General features: G+C 38.4%; 1 protein-coding gene across 4 annotated transcripts in view; it reads left to right on the top strand.

Moving 5' to 3' along the window:
* LOC148843921 (P-loop containing nucleoside triphosphate hydrolases superfamily protein) overlaps window positions 1-22,559 on the top strand; it is a 69,674-nt gene that overhangs the window by 45,998 nt on the left and 1,117 nt on the right. For all 4 annotated transcript variants that reach the window (XM_088958963.1, XM_088958966.1, XM_088958965.1 and 1 more), the window contains 2 exons: window positions 3,589-3,685; window positions 8,982-9,199. In XM_088958963.1, coding sequence (XP_088815089.1) covers window positions 3,589-3,685; window positions 8,982-9,199 — 315 coding nt within the window. The remainder of the gene's footprint in view (window positions 1-3,588; window positions 3,686-8,981; window positions 9,200-22,559) is intronic.

Genomic DNA, 22,559 nt, shown 5'->3' with positions numbered 1-22,559 from the left:
TCAGTCCAAGAAGTGTAGGTTGAATTAGGGTTTCTGGGGCAGCAAGAACAAAGAGAGAACTGAGAGCAAATGTGTAATTGGAGAAGTTCGATCTTTTTTTATAAGCCTTAAGTAGCACCTCTGCTAATCGAATTAGGAGCTTCCTAATCCACATCTTTATTTGGATTTGGATTCTCTAAGTGGACAACACTTATCCTCTTATCTTAATGGGTGCTCCATACCCTTATCCATACCCAAATTCGCCCAAGGCACATTACTGCTTAAGCTGTCATGTGACACCCTGATTAATCCAATTAATCATGGGCTTTAGGCTCATTAAGCAAGTAGCTCACGTTCTTATGTAGTTGTTGGCCCATTTAGGTTCATTTTGTATGGCGTGAGACCCCAACAATGATCTTACATAAGCCCATATGGGTTCGACCCAGCCTTGGTGAAAAGGCTTGGCCAAATTCACTATCAAGCACAGTGAACCCCTGAATCAATCAGTATGGGCTCTTAATGGGCTCAACATTAACATTAAATGATCATTGAGTCTAGCCATCATATGAAGCCCAAGGATAATGAACTTAAGATATAGCCCATCAGGTAAAACAACCCTCAATGGTCTCTTACACTTAACCTCTCAGCCCTTAATGATCAAACACTGCCTGACAGGGAAGGACCTCTCCTCTGGTTGCAAGGTGTAGTGTTGCATTCTCTGCTCGGATGGATCCTGGGAATTAAAACCTTTTGCAAACTCTTTTTCATAAAACATAGTATATATATTATGATATAAATATATTTTGCAAAACAAATCTCAAACACAGTTGAAATCGGCTGTCGACAATTTTGGTTTCCATCAAAGAGAGTGCAGTCCCAATCGTTCACTTTGTCCGACAAAAGGGCTGATCCTGCCGCTATGATCACCCACTCGAGTGAATTATCAGATTGCCCCAACATACCTAGGTTTTGACCCCCGAAGGATCTCATTGATTGGCATATCAAAGACAACCCAATTCGACACCCAGTGCAGTACCATAATTGAGTCTAGGGGTTATGTGTAACTTTCCAGTTTTGCCCACCAGTCTCCAAGGTTCAGGGCATAACTAGAAAATGGTCCGGGTTCATTGTTTCAAACAAACACACACTTCATGTGCTTCGGGCCTTACCCTAGCAACTGAGAACATTTTAAACTAACACAAGTCTCATAAGTGTCCAGTTTAAGGGGTAATTACACAAAAAAACACCAATTATAATATAAAACAATTATGTACTTTTATTCATTTACAATAAATGGATATGTACATCAATCTAATTGGAGCTAAGGGTTTTTATTAAATTATAGTTAAACAATAGGGTTTTTAATAAAAATTATAATTGATTACAATGTCTTTCTTCATAAACCCATTAAAATATATTAATTTAATGTATACATTACCTCATTAAGGCCTTATATTTAGTGTTGTTGTTGTATTTTTATGAGTTATTGAAGTATTTATAGTGTTTCCATGCGTATCCATGTGTATGTTAATTTTTCTATTATACACATGCATATCCATGGCATATCACAATACGTCTCTTAATATATATACTCTATTATATGTATTATAACATATAATATATTATATACTATAAAATATATACTATGAAATCAAATTTCAGTATATTATATATTAATATATAAATATGTGAGATATTATATATAATATGTTACATATTATAAATTACATATAATAATAAAAAGCTTGGTTAATTCAGTTAACCGAAATTCTAATTCTAAAAACTGAAACCGAAAACCGAATTAACTGAACCGATTTAACAAAAAAACTGAAAAAACCGAACCTAACAAACCGAAACCGAAATTTTTGGTTTGGTTTTACGGTTTTAACTGAATCGTCAGCACTACAAGCAATCCTTTTCCATCCTCTTAATCTTTGCTTATTTACTGAGCATCCCCAATGAGCTTCTCTAGCTCTGTTTATTGATAGAATAAACCACCCCATCAATGAAACCTTTCATCCATGTGATGGCTTCTCCAACTATAAATACCATAGCTTTTTTCTCTTCTCTGATCTTCACTGAATAGCTTCCCCTGTTTCTCCATTTTTTGAACACAGATTTCTTTTCCTCAATTGTCATTCTTCTTTTTAAGTTTAGTGATAAGTTTGGTTCTGCTGAGGTCCAATCCTATTAGCCCCTTGTATTGCAAATGACTGAACTATTTTCCAATCTCAATTAGACACCAAACAATTGATAATTTGGAATGGGGCGAGGGGATTGGTTATCTTTGAATTGATGAAGCACTTCTTGGTTGTTTATTATTTTATTTTAATTTGAATATCTTGTTTGTTTACCACTAAGGTGTTGGCTGACTTCCAAATCCATCTGAATGAGCCTTTTGTTCCAGTTGCTAGTGACCTTGCCCCTTCTGTAATATCTTGGACCCTATTGGTCAATCTAACTAAGGTCTCATGCATTCAAATCACTACCATCAAGTGGAGATTTTGCCTTTACTACAAGGTTTGAAAGTAGGGTAGTTGTTGCTCTTGGGATTCTAGAAGTGGAAGGATTGTGATGTCATGCAATCTGGAAGCTCCCTCATGTCTAATGACTCGGACTTTGATTCAGATATTCCCTAGTCAGGGCCGAGCTGAAAGATGGTCGAGCTGAACTGTGCTGCTAGAGAAGGAGAATTAGAGTGCCCATGTGTCTTTTACCTGGGGAGGGCACTCCGATGCTTAAGTCAAGAGTTGTTTGAGGATTCTTTGAGAGATTGAGAGAGCTAGATAGTATTTAGTCGTGCGTACCTTTTCAGGTAGAAGTGAGTGCCTTATATATAGGTACCAATGGTCAGAGCCCTCTTGTGACGGGCTTGAGTTTCTTGCAGAACTGTTTCCGCTTGGTTAAACGCGTTAATGTGCCGGTTGCGAGATCTGCACGGGGGTTATGATCTACCCGAGTAACTCCGAGGCGTGCGATGCGGTAGGCCGGTCTAACTGTTGAGATATCAATGCTTCGGGGATCTCGGCTTGGTAGCGTATTGCAAGGAGTGGCTAGCGAGCTCTTCCTTGTAGGTCGCCTTGGACTCCTACAGCTCAACAGGCTCCTAGGACAGGTCGCCATAATCTTACGGGGCCTACTAGTTTGGCCTTGCCGAGGTGGAAGTCGGCTTGGATGAGGTGCTTTGAGCTAACTTGCCGAGCTGATTCACTTACTCAGCACCGAGGTGTCATCCGAAGGCCACATGTCGCTATATGATTGGGAGGACCAAATTACCCCTCATCAGGTTGCGTCAAAGAGCTGCAAACATGGTAGTTTCAAAATCATCTCCTTTTTTTGTTGCATTAGGTATGCCAACATGCCAGTGGTAGATTGGACCAGTTATAGTGCTTTCTGATTCTATGGTATATTGTCCTTTGCCCCAACTGAGTACATACCAGTGGCACTTGGCAAAATAACAATGTGGAGCAACTGGAACTTATATCTGTTGAACTTAGTTTCTTCCTTTGTGGTTCATTGTCAATTTGTTAGCTTCTTTTTCTTTTGAGGCTACGTTTAGTATATTATGCTTCTTTCCTTCATGTGTAACTTTGAACAATTAATTTTCAGATTGCACACCAACCGAGCATATATGTTCTGGATACACCTGGTATATTAGTCCCAAGTATCCCAGATATAGAGACAGGCTTAAAGCTAGCTTTGACAGGTATAGTAATCCTCTTTCAATGTAATTTATTCCTTCATCTACTTGCTAGCATATTTCTATAGTCTGTATTAACATGTGTTTCTTCTGAAATGAGTTTCACTTGTATGACTCTTTGAGGAAATGCATTTTGTTTCCACAAGAAGATTGCCTCTCAAGTTAAAGATACTCGTTGTTTTTCTTTCTGACCATGTTTAACTTATAGTTGTGTTTACTGCATTCGTTGCTGTCCTTGTTTGGGCTATAGTTTGGAGCATGCACAGCAGGTGGATTGGGTTGGGTCCTATCAGAATATATCTGAAAATTGAAATTCTTTTAATTACTCATTAGATAGTAACTAGAACATCTTCTGGTGAATCAGACCTCATGGGTTATGCCAAATAAATAAACTTTCTTCATCTTCTGGTGAATCAGACCTCATGCATGCTCTTTGTGTTTTGATTAGCCTTGATAAGTTTGGATAACTGGCTCCTAGGGGTGGGGTGGGGGACAGTACTTCATTACTAATATGTTGCAATATGAAATGACTGAACAAATAAAAAAACCATTATCTAGTCTTAATATGGAATGATGTCTGCACTTTGGAGAAGAGTTGGAATTTCAGATGCCATTGCACTCCCTGCTTTAGAAAGGTTATTATTGAGTGTCCTTGGAGTGAATGGTAGAAGTTATATTATTAACTTGGGCTGCTAAACCTCATAAGCATAAGAATGCAGGTCCTAGTCTGAGAGAGGCCACTTTGTGCATAAGAAAAAAAAAAAAAAAGAAAAGAAAAACAAGTCAAAGGTTAAAACCATATCCAGTCCACCCTCCTATGACTCCCCAGTAGCTGGGACCAACATTAGGTAATGGCTTCTTTATATATATCTACATCTATATCTATCTATCTTTATTTATGTATATATGTATGTATATATGTAACGCATTCTGCTGGATTTTCCTCAGCAATCCTGGAGCTGTTGGATTCAGTAGAAACTTTATTGGGTTCAATTTCAAGGTATTCTCCAGTTTGTTTTGACATCAAATGCCAGCAAACCTGAAGCACTTGCTTCTCTGGCCACCTCACAGGCTGAAGAGTTTTCTGAATTGTTTCTTGGTAGTCCTGTCATTGTTGAAGATCTTATACTGTTATTTTCTTCTGTCTACAATTGCATCTATTCATGGCTCCTTGCCAGTTGACCATGTTTGGGATGTAGAAGACATTTTATAGAATCTATAGTACCATACTTAAAAATACCTTGACTTTTTTATAGGTAACAAAGAGAATATATTAAAAAAGAGTATGCAACAATCCATAAAAAAAAGTACATAACAGAATATATGCGGTGGTTCTCCCAGCTGAAGATATCAGATGCTGCAATGGATCTTGTGACAGAAGTTTTTCATTTTAATATGATTTTCTCCTAACTATTAATAATATTCTATATGCTTTGTCAATAGATATAAATGACATATTTATATAAAAAAATAGATATAAATGACAGATTTCAATAAGTTTCACTGTAAGAAATTTCATAAAATGTTATAATATCATTGAATGTATCAGTCATAGTTTCAAGGTGCCAAGGCAAAGCTAGGTGATAGGGGAGCGCCTTGTTGCCTAGTTGCCTAGGCAATGAGTTTTTTGAAATTAAAAAATATAAATCATAGGGTAGTTCCCTAGGTTTCATACTTTCATAGTAATAAGTAGTGATCTTTAACTAATATTTACCATGATGCTCATGTTATAAACCCCATATCAAAAGATAGAGAACCAACATATTTATGCGAAGAAAAATAAGAAATGAAAGAAAACATAGAAAACATAAGGGTTGATCCCTTGTTTTGGTCCTAGGAAGAAGAAGAATAAGAATAAGAAGAAGAATAAGAAGTCCTTTTAATTGTTCTTTTGTGTCAATTGGATGGGGGGCTGATTCTCTCGAGTAGCCATGTTGGCCATAGTGTGTTTCTTTGTACCTTGCTGTCCTGACCTTTTATTCACATCTGAACTTTGTTTCTTATTCAGATCTTGAGCTCATTTCGGCTTTCCATGAAGATCCCAGCATGTATTTCGGGTGTGTCGGGGCTTCTGGCAATGAGTACACCACAATTTATCTTTGTCATCCATTTTTTTCTGAAGATCTCCTTTCTTGGAAGAATTTCCTCCACTAGTAGTAACACTCCCTTTCGCGGCCAACACAATTGCATCTCCACCAGAACTGTTCATCAAATTCCTTCTGCTTTCTTCAGATTGTACAAGAGCATAAACTTCTTGAATTGATGGAAGATCCTTAGAACCGAGGATCTGGACCCTGATAGACTCATATGTAGGGTTCAAACCATGTAAGAAAGCAAACACTCTCTGTTGCGAGACAAGTTTTTTGTACAGTTTTGCATCTTCATCACACTTCCATTCCACACTCTGATAATGATCCAACTCCTTCCAGACAGAAGTCAAGTCAGAGTAATATACAGATAGACACCTCTCTCCCTGTTTACAAGTAGATGATTCTGCCTGTAGTTGGTAGATTTTTGCATAGTATCGCAGTTCGGAATATGTTGATTTTGCTTGTTCCCATATCTCATTTTCCGTTTCAGCCCACATGAAATTCCTCTTTATTTGAGGTTGCATAGAGACTAAAAGCCAAGACATAACCATGTTGTTTTCCTGATTCCATCTATCATATTCAACACTCCTAGAATGTGGTTCTTTTATTCTCCCATTAATATAACCTATCTTCCCCCTTGCAGTGATATACAACTTGATCCCTCTTAACCACTCTAAATAATTCAAACCATCAAGAGGGACAACAACCATGGGAAAGGATAGGTCCACACCCTCACTCATTCCATTCAGCGTTGAGGAAACTCCGGATGTAGCAGAATCTTCACCACTCATGATTTCAGATTCAAAAAACAACACCCAAAAGAGGAACACTGCCTTAAAAAAGTTGTTACAGAAGGTACCAGCCACTTCCAGACCTTTAGTCCACCAAAAAATCTGTTGTAGCACATAAACAAGGTCCTTACGACCTACAGTTTCACAGGAATCAAACGACCCCACAAAAAAGGAAAAGAAAGAGGTGCAGCTCACCTCACATCCAATCGGCAGACCTAGTGCAGGTCCAGCGCAGGCACACGACCAGAAAAGAGAAGAGAGTAAAAAAAAAATACGTCAGTCGAACATCAGGACAGCTGAACAGCAGATGAACAACAGATGATAACTTCTGAAAGTCTGTCACCCTCGAACAAAGTCTTCTGCATGCTGGAAGAGGAAAAGACAGACTGTACGACTTCACCCTTCAGACCTGGATGTCCTGCTTTGATACCATGTTGTACAGGAAGAAGAGAGAAAGGGAGAGAGGAGAGGAGAGACGAGAGGACTGAGAGCCCAAAAAGATACTGCAGGCGGCACAGTATGTTATATTTATACTAGGGCGACAACAACTAAACATAAAGAAAAGGAAAAGTACAATAGTACCCCTGCGGTACTATACATATATAAAATAACATCTGTTAACAATTTTCAAGTTAGTTTTTACTTACAATTCGGGTTTTAAAGTCCTAAAGGGTTCAAGACTATGTCACTAACTTGTGTGTAGATTGAACCCAAACAAATAAGAAAATAATAAAAAGAAACTAGAATAAGAATACTAATATTAATACTATAAACCCACAATATAAATAACTTAGTCTTTTAATATCTATTGTACTACTAATAATAAAATAAAATAAAAAAAAATAAAATATGAAAATATTGTGTGGTGTATTACATATAAATATGTAGGCGTTTAGGCAAGGCAACCCTCCAAGAATGCCTTATTGTAGGCATCTGAGAAATGAGGTTGCATAACTCATTTCCAATATCGATGTCTATCAGTGCTTTGAAAATCATAACTGTATTGTAGATCATAGAGAGTGCTGAGTCAAATCAAATTGGGAATCTTATTGTTAATAATAAGATTATTTTTGTTTTTTATAAATTTGTCAAAAAAAATAAAAAACAGACATACTAAAATCTTAAATATATAGAAAAGTCATTTTAACATAATACAATTGAGTTTACCACTTGCAAACTAAAAGTGCAAGATGATATGATTGATTTTAGCTTGAAAGTCAACTAATGAGCATGCTGTGGCTCTTTAATGGTTTAACCCACATATGATGGAAAATAAACTCAACAAGGCTTTTCAAATAGGTCTTAAATAATCTAAATAAATGAGATTCTAGTAAGGTTTTTAAAACAAGAGCCCTTTAAAATTTTAGAAGAAAGAAATGAATGACAAAATATAAAACTAGGTCTCAAACAAATTGATCTAAATCATAAGTTTCAAAAAAATTATGGGATTAAAAACGTAATATTTTTTTGGTTAGGTAATGTAAAGTATATTGTATTAATATAAAAAAAGTCATATTAGAGTTGACTCAAATATAAAAAGTATCAGAAATCATAAAATTTTGGTAACTGTAATGTCCATGTGCTTACCTGTAAGTGGGCACTTGGTATAAAACTACATATGAGAATATGAAAACCCCAGCAGATGAGGCAGCTTATTTTTTATTTGGCAGCTTTATTTTGGGGCCGTTTGGCAAGTCTTTTTGAGAAGATCTTCTTGTAGCTCTGACAGTTAAAAGATGCATTGAGCTTTTGACATAAGATTTGTGCAGCCTGAAGACCGTTTGACAGATGCGTGTCTTTCTGTGTGTCGTTTCAGGTCTTTCTGCATGAGATTAAAACGCGAAAGACGCGGGAAGCTTCCTTTGGAGCTTCCTGAAATCAGCCCAAAATGGGCTTTGCACGTCTTTTCGGCGTCCTGTCTTTTGGCGGCTAGATCATCCACATGCCAAATGGAAATAGACCGATTTTCGGTGTTCCCGGCTTGTAAACAGCTGAAAGGTCGTGCTGAAAGACGTGCCAAACGGGCCCTTTCTCTTCTTTTTCTGTTACCTAAGCTCTCTCTTTTTCTCTCTCTCTCACACAGTAATGTCCATAACTAGGCATCTTAAAGTTATTCCAGATAAAATGAAAAGTATTAAATTCTATATTAAAAATGTAGCAGAAAATAAAATAATATCTGAGAGGACAAACCAATGACTGTTCTATACACATCTCAACTATGCATTGAAAGCAAGTTCTTTGAGTATATGGAGTTTCTTAATTGCAGGTTGTGGAGTTCAATAATTCTCTTTATTTGTTAGAAGTTTCATTTTGGTCAATTAAATACCAGCAGCATTTTGTTAAAACTTGTTTATGTAACTTGTGGTGTTACAGTTCAGGGAATCATATTCAATGGAACATAATGCTAAACATTACTTGCAGGGGCTGTGAAAGATTCAGTTGTAGGTGAGGAACGTCTTGCTCAGTACTTGCTAGCTGTTCTAAACAGTCGAGGTACACCTCTACATTGGAGGAACTTGAATAATAGAAGACTGGAAGGGCTTCGTGCTGAATTCAAGGAAGCAAAGGAGAAAACTCTTAGAGACCTGCTCCCGAAAAGGAGGAAACTACCAACTGAATCAGATATTTGGTATATTGCGGTAAGAGCTATCTGTTTAGGGATGCAAGTGGATCGGATTGGATTCGAATTGGGGTATATCCAAATCTGATCTGATCCAGTTATCCAATCGGTCTTACAACGATTAATCTGAATTTGAATTTGTCAAGGGTGGTGGATATCTGAATCTGATCCTATCAAATTTTTAAATGGATCTTTTTTTTTTTTCAATCCAATCCAATTCAAATTGGATTCGATTTTGAATCAGATCATGATCCGGTCCGTTTGCTCTCCTTTATCTATTATTTCATCAAGGGGAGTGGGGATAACCTTTGACAATTGATTTGATAATTGCAATGCGTAAAACACCTCCCTTTTTGGGTTTGATCTCTGTGTAATAATAGATTTAATGCTTGTTCTTGTTACTTAAGATTCTACCGTGCTAATCCATCATTAATAATGATCTTCATGTTTGTAGAAAAATTGTACCGGAAAGTATGAGGCCAAAATGAAGGGATATCTCATCTTTTAACATATCTTTTTAGCAATATATGGATGGAATTATATTATATTTAGTAGACTATGCATACATTTACATGTCGTGTGGTTAACTGAGAAAAGAAGTTTAGTGCTGATTTTTGGTGTTCTCCAAATTCATAAAAGGAGTTCTGATGTCTATGTATTTGTTTCTATGAAGTTTAGCTTGTTTTTTGTGGTTTTTGTTTTGCTTCATTTGTAGTTTGGTGGGGGTGACCTTGTCACCTAGATATGCTGTACTTATTTTTTTAGCAATAGAATTTTCTTCCTTGTATATCTTAAAAATAAAAAAGTTAAGTGAGCAGAGAACAAACTACTGAGGTGGTGTCTAGTTTTCCTCAACTCCATCTAGTGGTGACAAGAGAAAATGATATTAAGCCAGGAGCAGTGTTTTAAAAGGCATGGGAGGCGTGCCTCCAGGCGAGGTGCCCCCAAAATGCCCTGAGGCGTATGCCAGAGGCGCTAACACCTCTGAGGTGTACACCTTAGGTGCAAGAGGCGTATGCCTCATGCACACCTCATGTAAAAAGATAGGAAAAAAAGAAAAAAATGGAAAGGAAAGGAAAGGAAAATAAAGGGAAGGGAAAGATAAAGAAAGAAAGAGAAGGAAAAAAATTAGAAAAAGAAAGGCAAGGGAAGAAAAGATAAGGGGAAAGATATTTATTAAAAGTATAAAAGATTTTATATAAAATTTTTATGTTTATTAAAAATAAAGAAAAATGAGACTCTTCCTCCTTTTTCCTTCTCAATCCCCCCTCCTCTTAAGGAGGATTATGCCTCTTACGTTTTGAACTACACCTCATGCTTCTAGGTAGTGGAATGCCTCGCGTCACGCCATCGTGTTTTAAAACATTGGCCAGGAGGTAGGCCCCAGTTCCCTTGACCAGTATTTGCAGGACTGCAACTGGGATAGTTGGCCAGTTATGGTATCAGAAGAAAAGGATGGTGTGATCTATGATGCCTCTAATTCCAAAAGATAAGCATAAAGACAAACAAGCATTAGTGGTGGTGGATTCAGAGAAGGCGGAAGAAGTGATGTCGGTTTTGCAGCTTTCACCTGTAGATGTAGTGGTGGGAGTTGATGGTGAAAATGTCCAGATTGACTACAAAAGTTGGCAAATTAGGAGCTCTTGTTCAAGAACTTCTCTGATTGTATTGGGCAGATGAGATTGGGGAACATGAGAAAATGAATCAGTGGAAGGTAGGGGGTTATTTCAGACTGGGTGAGATCCAACATTTATAAGCAAATTTTTAGGAGTGCCCTCTGATGGCCACGAGGAAGATGTGATTGCTTTATTTGATGCAATAAGTAGTCGTACAAGACTACATATATATCTTTAGAGTTTGAACAGAAAATAAAAGAAAGGAAGTGAAGAGGAGAAGAGAGATAGAGAGGGAGAACTCGTGGAAGGACTTTTGAGAGAAGAGAGTGGTTGGTGTGTTCGCAGGCTTAACTCCCAACTTTCTTGTTTGTTTTAGTACATCAAGGACATATTTTCGTTGAAAGACAAAAATCCCATGCTTGGACCTAACTACCTCAATGCCCAAGAAGTATCGTAGTTCCCCCATATCTTTCACCTCAAACACTTGATGAAGAAGTTGCTTAAGAGACTCAATTTCACTAGTATCACTCCCTGCTACTACAATATCGTCCACATACACAACAAGCAAAGTTATGGAAGAATCTACTCTCTTAATAAACAAGGTGTGGTCTGACTGGGCCTACACATATCCGAACCTATCAAGGGCTCGTCTGAATCTGTCAAACCAAGCTTTGGGGGACTGTTTTAGTCCATATAAAGATTTGTTCAACCGGGAAGCCTTTTTTCTTCTCTCCGTACCATAAAATCCAGGAGGCAATTGCATGTAAGCTTCTTCCTACAAGTCTCCATTGAGAAATAGGACTCTAATAGTGGTTATCTTGCTATTGGTGTAAAAGTTTCTAAGTAGTCAATACCATATGTCTGAATAAATCCTTTTGCAACTAACCGGGCCTTATACCTTTCAATAGAACCATCAACATTATGTTTCACAGTGAATACCCATCTACATCCAACCAGTTTCTTTCCTTTAGGCTGGTCAACTATCTCCCAGGTATTGTTTCTGATGAGGGCATCCATTTCTACTTTTATTTCATCTTTCCATTCTAGTACATCCAATGCTTCTTGTATTGTTCTGGGAATGAGAATATCGACAACGGATGCGAGAAAAGACTTATAGGAGGGAGACAAATGATCATAGGACAAGAATTGAGAAATGTTGTGAGTTGTGGATGTGGTGCAACGACGCTTGCCCTTACAAACTGCTATGAGAACGTCAAGATCTAGTGAAGGTGAATGCTCCATGGTGGGATGTCTCTCATTTGTAGTATTTGTGGTACCTGGATCTGGATCTGTAGAAGGAATTGGGGCTACTATGGTATCGAGATCTGGATATGCAGAGGGGGATGGGATTGGTCTGCACTACTGATGTCCGAAATCAACCTGTCTCCATCGTCTGTGATACTCTCACATCCTTGCACCTTTGTCAACCTTCCCCATTACACCCTTCTTCACTTAATGGGATTAGTAAAGGAACTTCTAATGAGTTGCTCCCAGCCTTACTATTCTCCCCCTGAGAAGAAACCTTTGGATAATAGGGTTTATCCTCAAAGGTGACATCCATTGAGACAATTTTTTTTTTCCAGAAATGGGTTCATAACAACAAATTTTTGGGTATGGGCATAACAACAATATCCCTTTTGAGTTTGGAACGATGAGGGCCAAGGATTTGAACGAAGCAAGTACACCCAAAGGTTTTGAGTGGAATGGTAAACAATTCTTTTTTAGGGTATAAAAGGGTAAATGGAGGTTTCATGTCAATAACTCATAAGGGAATCTGATTGATGAGATAAACTGTTGTAAGAACAACATCCCCCCACAAACGTATAGGCACATTTGAGGTAAACATAATGCCTCTGGCTACCTCCAATATGTGTCTATTATTTCTTTCAACAACCCCATTCTGCTGTGGTGTATGTGGGCAGGTACTTTGATGGATAATCCTATGGTCAAGCATTTAGGAGGCTAATGGGTTTGCAAAATATTCTTTTGCATTATTGGATCTAAAAATTTTAATTTTAACCCCAAATTGGGTTAAAATTATTTGATGAAAGATCCAGGTTAATGCAGGGACCTCATCTCGAGAATGCACAAGGTAAACCCAAGAAAACCGAGTATAATCAGCAACAAACAACAGGAAATATCTGTAGCCCCCATGGTTGTGGTATGATAGGGTCCTCAAACATCAGTATGCACAATTTCAAAAGGAATATTGCTTCTGTTATTACTTAATGTTATCCTGCAATGTTTTGCAAACTCACAACTTTCACACTTCAAATTAGACATCTGAACAAATTCAAATAAACTAGGAAACAGACTCTTCAAAGCCTGAAAGGATAAATGACCCATCCTATTATGCCAAAGCATCACCTGATCAACAGACTAAGAAACAAAGGATTTTTTAGTTTCACTATCTTCCTGATGAGCACTTCCTCCAAGTAGGTAGATTCCATTTGTCTCACGGCCAGTCCCAATCACCTTCCTTGTCTCCAGATCTTGAAAAGCACATTGATCCGGAAAAAAGGTTACTGAACAATTCTTTTTTTTTGTAATGCTACTAACTGAGAGCAAGTTAGTATTAAGCTTAGGAACATGCAGGACGGAGGATAGGGAAATGGCATCAGACAACTTGATGTCTCCTTTGCCAGAAATAGGAACAAGGGATCCATCAGCAATGGACACTTTGTCTTTACCAGAAGATAAATGATAGGTAGGGAAAAGTGATGGCAAGCCAGTCATATGGTCAGATGCTCCTGAATCTATTATCCAAGAATGTTCTGTATTACTTAGAGCTGAAGCATGATAAGCTGAGGCCCGATTACCTGATTGAGCAAAGGAGGAGGTTGAAGGAGCTGATGGTGGTTGAGGAGATGAGACTGAGTTACTAACTTCACTTTCCAATTGTGTCAGAGTAGCTCGGACAACAGTTAGGGTGTCTAGAGGAGTGCCTCTTGAGGCTGTTGAGGCTGCACTATCAGTGTTGACATCCATATTGGTATTCCCCTTTTTGTTTCTGAGCTTTGTTGGAACTAGATGTTGATGCAACTTCCAACAAGTGTCTTTAGTGTGTTTAGATTTCCTGTAATGTTCACAAACTAGGTCCTTTTTAGACTCTTTCTTCATATCCCTTTCCTTATCACCAGACTTGGGTTTAACTGCTACCAGGGCAGATTCGAAAGGCTGCTGCTGTAACATAACCTTTCTCCTAGTCTGTTCACTGTGCACTAGGGAATATGCTTGAGACAAAGTCACACTTTCTCTTGTCAATAGCTGCTGTCTTACAATATCATAGTCAGAATTTAGACCAGCCAGGAACTCAAATACTTTGTTAGTTTCAACTTGCCTTCTGTAAGTTTGTGCATCTTTTTGACTTTCCCATTCAATTGTCTCAAGGTGGTCAATCTCATGCCACAGAGATTTTAGGGTTGAAAAATAAACAGACCTGTTTCTCTCCTTGTCTGAGATTTTTAACCTCACATTTCAGCTCATAAGCCCTAGTAACATTAAGGGGCTGAGAGTAGGTTTCTTTCACAACTTCCCATATTTCTTTAGCCGTTTTTGCCCATAAATAATTTTGGCTGATGTGTGGCTGCATAGAGTTGCATAGCCATGTCATCACCAAATAATTTTCCTGAATCCATTTAGCATAAGTGGGATCTTCCTTGGTTGGTTCCTTTACATCTCCAACAAATAGTTCAGCTTTCCTCTTCCCCCAATGGCCATCATGGCTGATTGGGCCCACTCTAAGTAGTTTGAACCATCAAACTTTACGGTTGTAATCTGGAAGGTGTTTTCAGCCATGCTACCTGAACCAGCCCTAAAAACACCCTCCCCTTGGCTTTTAAACTCCATTATTAATCAGAATACTTCCTAATTGCTGTACCAATTGGCCTACTGGGTTTGTAACAGATAATAGTGGGTCTAGATGGAGGGTTCTGATTCAGAAACCCTAGTCGGCCTATTGAGACTGATAGCAGTAAACAACTGTAACAGTCCTAGCTCTTCTGGATCTTCCAAAGAGCAAAGAAATCGGGGGAGACAAATCTGATTACCTCCCTGAAGTAATACCAGGCCTGAAACTTGGGGGTTTTCTCTTAAACCCTAAAAGGAATACAAAAAGGAAGGAATTTTTCTTAACCGTACCTCTTATATCAAGGTATTCTTTCTGCCGATTTCAAGAAAAGCTTGAAAGCTTACCAGAAAAATTGTGAGAAACTCTGATCTTGATAATCAGCTTCAGTCTTGAAGAGAAAGTCTGATCTTGAACCTCTGAAATTCTGATCGCCACTTCTAGTACTGATCAAGGACTGATCTTGATCCTTTTCTCTTCCTCTGATTCTTCCTGGTTATCAAAGATTCGATCCAATCTTTGGACTGCTGCTGTAGATAACCTCTAAGAATCAGCCGAAGAGAGATTTTTCTCTATTCTTCCAGCCCTAGGCAATTCTCATGTGGTCAGCTGGATCAAAATTCACATGAGAAGCCCTAATCTTGGCTTTGATACCAAGTAGTCATACAAGACTACAGATATTCTTTAGATTTTGAACAGAAAATATAAGAAAGGAAGAAAAGAGGAGAAGAGAGATAGAGAGGGAGAACTCGTGGAAGGACTTTTGAGAGAAGAGAGTGGTTGGTGTGAGGACTTTTGAGAGAAGAGAGTGGTTGGTGTGATAAAACATTCGCCCCACCCTTTGAATTTATATACATAGTTTCCTAATTGTAAAAGAACTAAATGCTTACATGGCAAGATAAGATAATTAAAAACTAATCCTAGATAAGATAGAATAAGATTAAAACTAATCCTAATAGGAAAGCTAATCCTAATCAATGACTTAATTAAATCTAAGTACACCTCAGGCTGTCACACGAGTACACTAATGTGGGGTCCACAGTTTCCTACACAATAGAAAAGAGAAATTCCAGGCAATGGGAGGAAGCCTTGAATGAGTTGATCAAGAAGGAGCCACATTTTCAGAGGGAAAAGAAGAGATTTAGCTGGACCTTGAATGAAGGGGTAACCTTGACAATTAAGCCAAATGTGCCTTCGTCGAGTACCCAAGGTCAATTTGGTAATAGGGGCAAGAGGAGCTTGCATGGAGGAAGGACTTTCAGTTTTGATCATGAATTTTTTAATTCTCTTATTGAATGTCTGGGGCCTGAGGGACCCAGGGAAGAGAGGATCAAAAAAGTTGATTGAGAATTGCAGGCTGAGTATCATTTTATTGCAGGAATCTAAAAAGGAAGCATAGGATAGAAGGTTAATGTATGAAGTTTGGTCTCTTAGAGGGTGTGAGTGGATATTACTTCCTTGAAAGGAGCTTCTAGCGGAATTCTAATGGCATGGGACAGAGAAATATTTGGTAGTTTGGACCATTGGATCTGTGAGTTTTTGATCTCTGTATTACTTCAGAATAAGAGTGATACCAAGTCTTGGGTTCTAACAGAAGTGTATGGACCAATCTCTGTGGACCTCAATGAAATTTTCTTAAATAAGCTCGACTTGCTGTCCTTCAGTGGGGGCTCCTTGATGCTTATCTGGAGATTTTGACATAATTCACTTCTTCTATGAAGTAATCAAAAGCTGAATTTATTGGACCTACCTTTACAAGGTGCAAAGTACACTTGGATTAATTTAAGATCTAATCCTGCAATGTCTAAGCTTGATTGATTTCTTATTGACAGCAGGTGGGAAGATAAATTTGGAGAAATCAGCCAGCAGGCTCTTCCTAGGCCATCCTCTGGTCATAGACCCACTATCCTGATTCCTGAAGATGGGTTTCACTCAAAAAAAGGGATCCCCTTTTCATTTATATCTTATGTCATTCGAGCTTCTAGGCTTTGAGGATAAGTTGGAGTGGTGGAGCGAAGTTGAAGCTGCAGCTGAAGACACCCCTTGTTTTGATTTCTGGTTTGAGTAAAAACCCTAAAGCAAAAGATCAAGTTTGGTGCATACAGGAGCTGGGCTGTATCCAGAATAGAAAACAACGGTGGTTAGAAAATCTAAAAGCCTTTGATGCTAAGGAAGAAGAAACCTTTATATTAGATGAAAAAAGAAGACTTAAGGACCTAGCCAGAGAAGAGTTCTGTTGTCTTTTTAGTATGGAAGAGATCGCATGGAGGCAAAGGTCACAGGTGCAATGGTTAGAGGGGGATAACAACACATCAATCTTTCTTAAGATAGCAAATGTGAGAAGAAGAAGAAGTAACACAATGAGCCAGATTGAATTTGCAGGTTCACACTTCGAAGGAGATAAGGAACTAGTAGAGGCTATAGTTAAATTCTGCACAGTTATTCCAGTAAAGGAGGTGTCCAGATGACAGTTGGAGGGCCTCAATTTCTCTCAAATTTCACACCTAAGAGAATGATGTTTTGGAAAAAGCCTTTTCAAGAGGATGAAATCTTGCAAGCTAGAAATGATTTAGTGGGTGATAAGGGCCCAGACCAGATGGTTTTCCTATTGCTTTCTAGAAGAAGTGCTGGTCTTTTATTAAGCAAGATTTGTTGGCTGTCTTTGCTGATTTTTATGCCAATTCTGAATTGGTGGACACTGTAAAAGCTACTTTCATTTCCTTGATTTCGAAGAAGTGAGGTGGATTACAGACCCATCGACTGTATTGGCAGAGGTGTATGTTGGGTCCCATCATCTCCCCATCTCAATGTGCCTTTATTGATGGAAGACAAATTTAGATGGAGCTCTAGTAGCGAATGAATGCATAGACTTAAGGCTCAAAGCTGAAGATGCGGGAAGCAACATGCAAATTAGATATGCAAAATGGCACCTGACAATGTGCAGTGGGGCTTCGTTGATTACCTTCTTTTTCTTGATAAATGAGTGGTAATTTTATTTAGAAGAGAAGAAAGTGTACAATCACCCTAAGAGGAGGCACAAGATGTTACCTCCCCTTAGGAATGAGGAAATGATCACACTCCTAACAGAAGAACAATTATAAAGTAGCCCAGAACAATTCGCCACTTGAACCCCTTATTTAGCCAAAGAGTCGGCCATAGCATTTGCTGATGTGCTAACCCACTGAAATCATACCGACATGTTTTGTGTAAGCCACTTAACTTTCTTGAGAAGATCCCTGTAGCCCCAGAAAACTGTTTCTGGATCCGGCAGCGAGCCCCAGAAAATCATTGTTTACCTTCTTAAGGGATGGGTTTCAAGCTGCAATGGAGAAAATGGATGGGTGGTTGTCTTGCTGCAGCTAAAATTTCAATTATGGTTAATGGCAGGCCAAGAGGTTTCTTTGCAGTAAAGATGGGTCTTCGCCAAGGTGATCCCTTATCCCCATTCCTATTTATTATTGATGTGAAGGTGTAATCACCATGGACTCCCAGCGGTTGGTCAATTCTCCGAAGGTCCAGAGAGACGACGGGAAAGAGAGAGAATGTGGGGAGGAGAAGGGAGAGTCCTCCTCTGAGAAGCCCTAGGTCAAGGTTATATGATATCTAAAAGGAGACATTTCCTATTAGGAAAGGGGATCTTTATATTTATGTTGGCTATTAAGGGAGTACCATTAGGGTTCTGCCACATGTCCATCGAGATCCTTCAAAGACAAAGTTTACTTTCTCTTAAGGATTCTCACGTGGCACGTGTAGGCTATGCCCCCTTATGGGTTTCCCAGTAGCAACATGTTAAAGGACAACATTTGACTTGCGATAACATTGCAAGTTGACGCCTATTGTTCATTGTGGGACCCAAGAGGTGTTTTATACTCATCACAAGTTTTGGATGGCCTTTCGTGCTTATATCTTGGGTAGCTTTTAAGCTCATCGCAAGCTAGTGTAGGCTTTGAGCTCATCGCAAACCTGCACTGAGTCATGAACTCGCCGCGGGTGTCTCTGTAGTATTGGTTTAGCACCTTCTGTGCTATTGCAATTGTGGTGATCAACATGTACCTACAGAAGGCATTAAGTAGAATGATTGATAGAGCTGTCTCAGGTGGCTACTTAGAATTTAAAGTTTCATCTGACAGTGGCCCAATCACCTTGCTTCAGTTTGTGGATGAATTCATTGATTTTCTCTAGACCTTGTAGCCAAGACTTTGTTTTTCTCCAGTGCCTTCTTTTCTGTTTTGAGGAGGCCTCAGGTTTAAAGATAAATTTGCAGAAAGGTGCACTCATTCCAGTTGATGAGGTCCGAATATTGTTGACCTGGCTGATGTCTTGGGCTGCAGGGTAGGATCCCGAACAATTTGTGGCATTGCCGCTGAGAGCTCATTGTAAGTCAGAGTGTTATCTCAAACAGTTCTACCTATTTTATGTTCCTTTTTAGAGCCCCAACTTCGGTTTTGAGTACCATTAAAAAGCTGAGAAGGGACTTCTTGTAGGATGGTATAGAGGAAGAAAAGAAATGCACTTAGTGGCCTGATATGTAAGCCAAAACATCAACGAGGATTTGGTATCCAATCATTAAAAGAGATTAATAAGACTCTCCTTTCCAAACGGCTTTGAAAGTTTGGACAGAGAAAATGAACTTTTGAGGAAAGTAGTAAAATAGAAATATAGGGAGGCTGAGCTGGGAGTCATGCCCTGTTAATGAATCCCATGGTTTTTTTTTTTTTTGAGAAAATGGTGCCATGTCAGAGCCACATCAGATTTTGAGAAAATGGCAAAAAAATGCATCAGCATATTCTGTTTGGTTAGCCGTTTCTCAATAAACAGAAACACATTTTGCCGTTTTTTCAAATAAAAAAAAAACTGCCCATCTTAGAAAACACCATTTTTGGTGTTTTTTTCTTTCCACAGTGTTTTCTGGTATGATGGCTGATGTGGTGTGTACGTAAAGCAGGAAAACGCGAGAACAGTTTCTTCTGGAAAGAATTACCTATGTAACACCGTTTTCTCAGAAAACAGCAACGGAACCAAACAGCACCATGGTTTGTGGAAGGAAATCATGAATAACAGAACCATCAGCTGATATTAAAATGGTGAGAACATTTTGTTCTGGAAAGATTGGTGGTGTGGAAATGATCCTCTTAGTTGTACTTTCTCCAACATCTTTGCCTTGGCACATGAAGCAGCTCCTATCAGCTATTATGAGGAGACTGCATATCAGATTGTTTGGTGCCCCAGTTTGAGAAGAAATGTTAATGATTGGGATATGGAGGCCCTTCTATCCTTGATGCAGATCATTGAACAGGTGAAACCACAGCCTATGCACAAAGATTGTTTTTGGTGGCCATCTGAAGAATCGGACCGGGCATCGACCCGGAAAAGGAAGAGGTTCACTGTATGTATGTATGTATCTTTGCGTGTGTAATAATTATAATTTATCTCTATATATAATATATTATAAATTATTTATTATATTATAATATATTAACAATATATAATTATATTCTTCTATAACATATATTTTTTATTTCAGTTTCATTTTTTTTTATATTAAAAATTAATATTTGAGGCCAAAAAAGGCGTTTTTTGGCAAAACTAGTGGGGCAAGACATTTTTGGTGACTTGGGAACACGTAGATCTCAAAAAGTTACCCAAAATAAAAAATAAAAGATCACCTCAATCAGACATCTGAGCACAAAGTTATGGCCATTGGAAGTTTGCATTATGTACTAAAAAATTGCACAAAAAAATGGCTGGTTTGACCATTTGGGTCGATGGTTTTGGCTGGTTTTTTCTCTAATATGGTTTTGGGGGTATGATCGAGCTGGCCAGGGGCTGGGTCATGGTTTAACTGGTTCAACCGGCTGGTCTGGTTTTCTAAACACTGGGAAAGCCCTCTTGGGTGTGGATCTGGAAGCAGAAGGTACCCTCAAAGATGACTTTGTTTGGGCTGTGGGCTTCCATCAAGGGTAAAATACCAACTATAGATGTGCTGAGAAGAAAAGGAATGCACATCATCAATTGGTGTTGCCTATGTGGTCAGGCTGAAGAAAATATACGTTTATTAGTAACCTGTATCTCCTCCTACTCTATTTGGGCTAATGCTTTGCAGCTTCTGGAGTATATTGGGCTCTTCCCCCTGATATTGAATCACCTGTCTCTTCTTGGAGATCCCAAGAGTTCGGCAAGAGGGGTAAAGTACTGTGGAATGTGATTCTTCTTGTGATCTGCTGATGTATTTGGAAGGAGAGGCACAACAGAACTTTTGAAGATCAGTCTCTCCCCATCGAGAAATTCTGTGCCGAGGTAGAAAGAATTCTTCTGAAATGGGTATCTCTTTATTTCTTGTTCAGGGGCTTGAATTCCAACCAGTTTAAGCAGTCCTGGGGAAGAATTTTGTGGGATGACAACTTTTCTGTGTAACGGCCTTATTAAAGTTTTAAAAATGTTATAGTTGTACTAGGCTATGGAGGAAAGCTCTCCCTCTTCAGCCTTTTATCTCTTCTGTTTTATTAATGGAAATTTCATTCACACCATGTTTCAAAAAAATGTCAAATTTTTCATTTCATATTTTTAGAAAGTATATCGAACACGCTTCTTCATTTTTACCAAATTCTTTTACCACGGCATGTATGCTTAACCAACTTTTTGACCATTCTTTTATTCTTGGAACCAAACTATATGCAAAATTTTTCCATGCTGTATTTATTCTTTGTACATATTTCCTTTGCTTTAGCCTAACCCAATTTCTTGATTATTTGATTCAATAATCTGTGCTTGATTTCTTAGTTAAATGGTGGTATGAAGATTGATTTTGCAGACAATCCTCTTGCATATAGTTCCTAGTTCATTACATTGCCTAGAGATTTTTGTTAGTCATGGATCTTCACCAATAACATCTTAGCATAAGTTTATTTGTCTTTTCCTTCTGTTTATTCTGTACTCTTTTCTTTTAGCTGAATAAAGTGATGGATATTTTGGGCTTTAAGAACATGTGCATGCAATGTTTTTCTAATTTTTACAGTTGGGCTCTAACTCATGTACCATTTCATGAAATGCATTGTTAATGTGACGGATGATTGTGGATTGAGGCATAGTATTGAAGGGATGAGAGATTTATCATATGGATGGCCGAACCCTATAGAAAGGTTGGGCGAATTTTCAAAATTTCTCTCCCATATGGGAATCACATTCCCTATTTTAGAAAATTGCATTTTCAAGGATCAATCTTGAACCAAACCGGATCAAATCTGAAACCAAAAGGGAGGAGAGGGATATACCTGATACGGAGTAGCAGTAACTCCCAATGAAGGTGTTTATGCCCAAGGAGAAAACCAAAACCTGCTTCCACTGAAGATGACACAGTGTGAGGATCAGTAGGATCAGTAGGACGACTCTTCAACAAGAACCAAATTCTTCAACAAGAATGGAGTAGAGGGCTGGTGAGCACAACTTCAGATTGCTTCGTCTACCAAGAAGCAATATCAAGAACAATTATTTATCACTCCCACAAGTGGATATCGAACAGGGTAGGGGCGGCAAGAACAGGGAAGAACTCTGCAGTTTGTTGTGTGTGGTCTGGTATTATTTGCATGTCCGCCCTACTCTCTTATTTATAGCCTTAAAGAGACAACCTCCTAATCTGATAAGGAGTTTCCTGATTCAAACCTTTATTTGGATTTGGACTCTTTAAGTGATAAGGATAATCCCGTATCTCCAGTTTAAGATTAGTTTAATCCTAATCAAACTTGGAGTTTCCTGATCCAATCTTTATTTGGATTTGGGCTCTTTAAGTGGATAAGACTTATCCTTTTATCCTTATCTGCTGATCCAATCCCAGATTTGCCCCTATTTAATTAATCTAATTAACCCAGTTAGAATTGAGCTTTAGGCTCATTAAGTTTATGTGTTCATTTAACCTCTTA

The sequence above is a fragment of the Nelumbo lutea genome, chromosome 8 (assembly GCF_056320005.1).
Source record: "Nelumbo lutea isolate HS-2025 chromosome 8, American lotus-T2T, whole genome shotgun sequence".
Classification (NCBI taxonomy): domain Eukaryota; kingdom Viridiplantae; phylum Streptophyta; class Magnoliopsida; order Proteales; family Nelumbonaceae; genus Nelumbo; species Nelumbo lutea.
The sequence above is the reverse complement of the archived record's forward strand: the minus strand, read 5'-3'. Positions and strand labels throughout refer to the sequence as shown.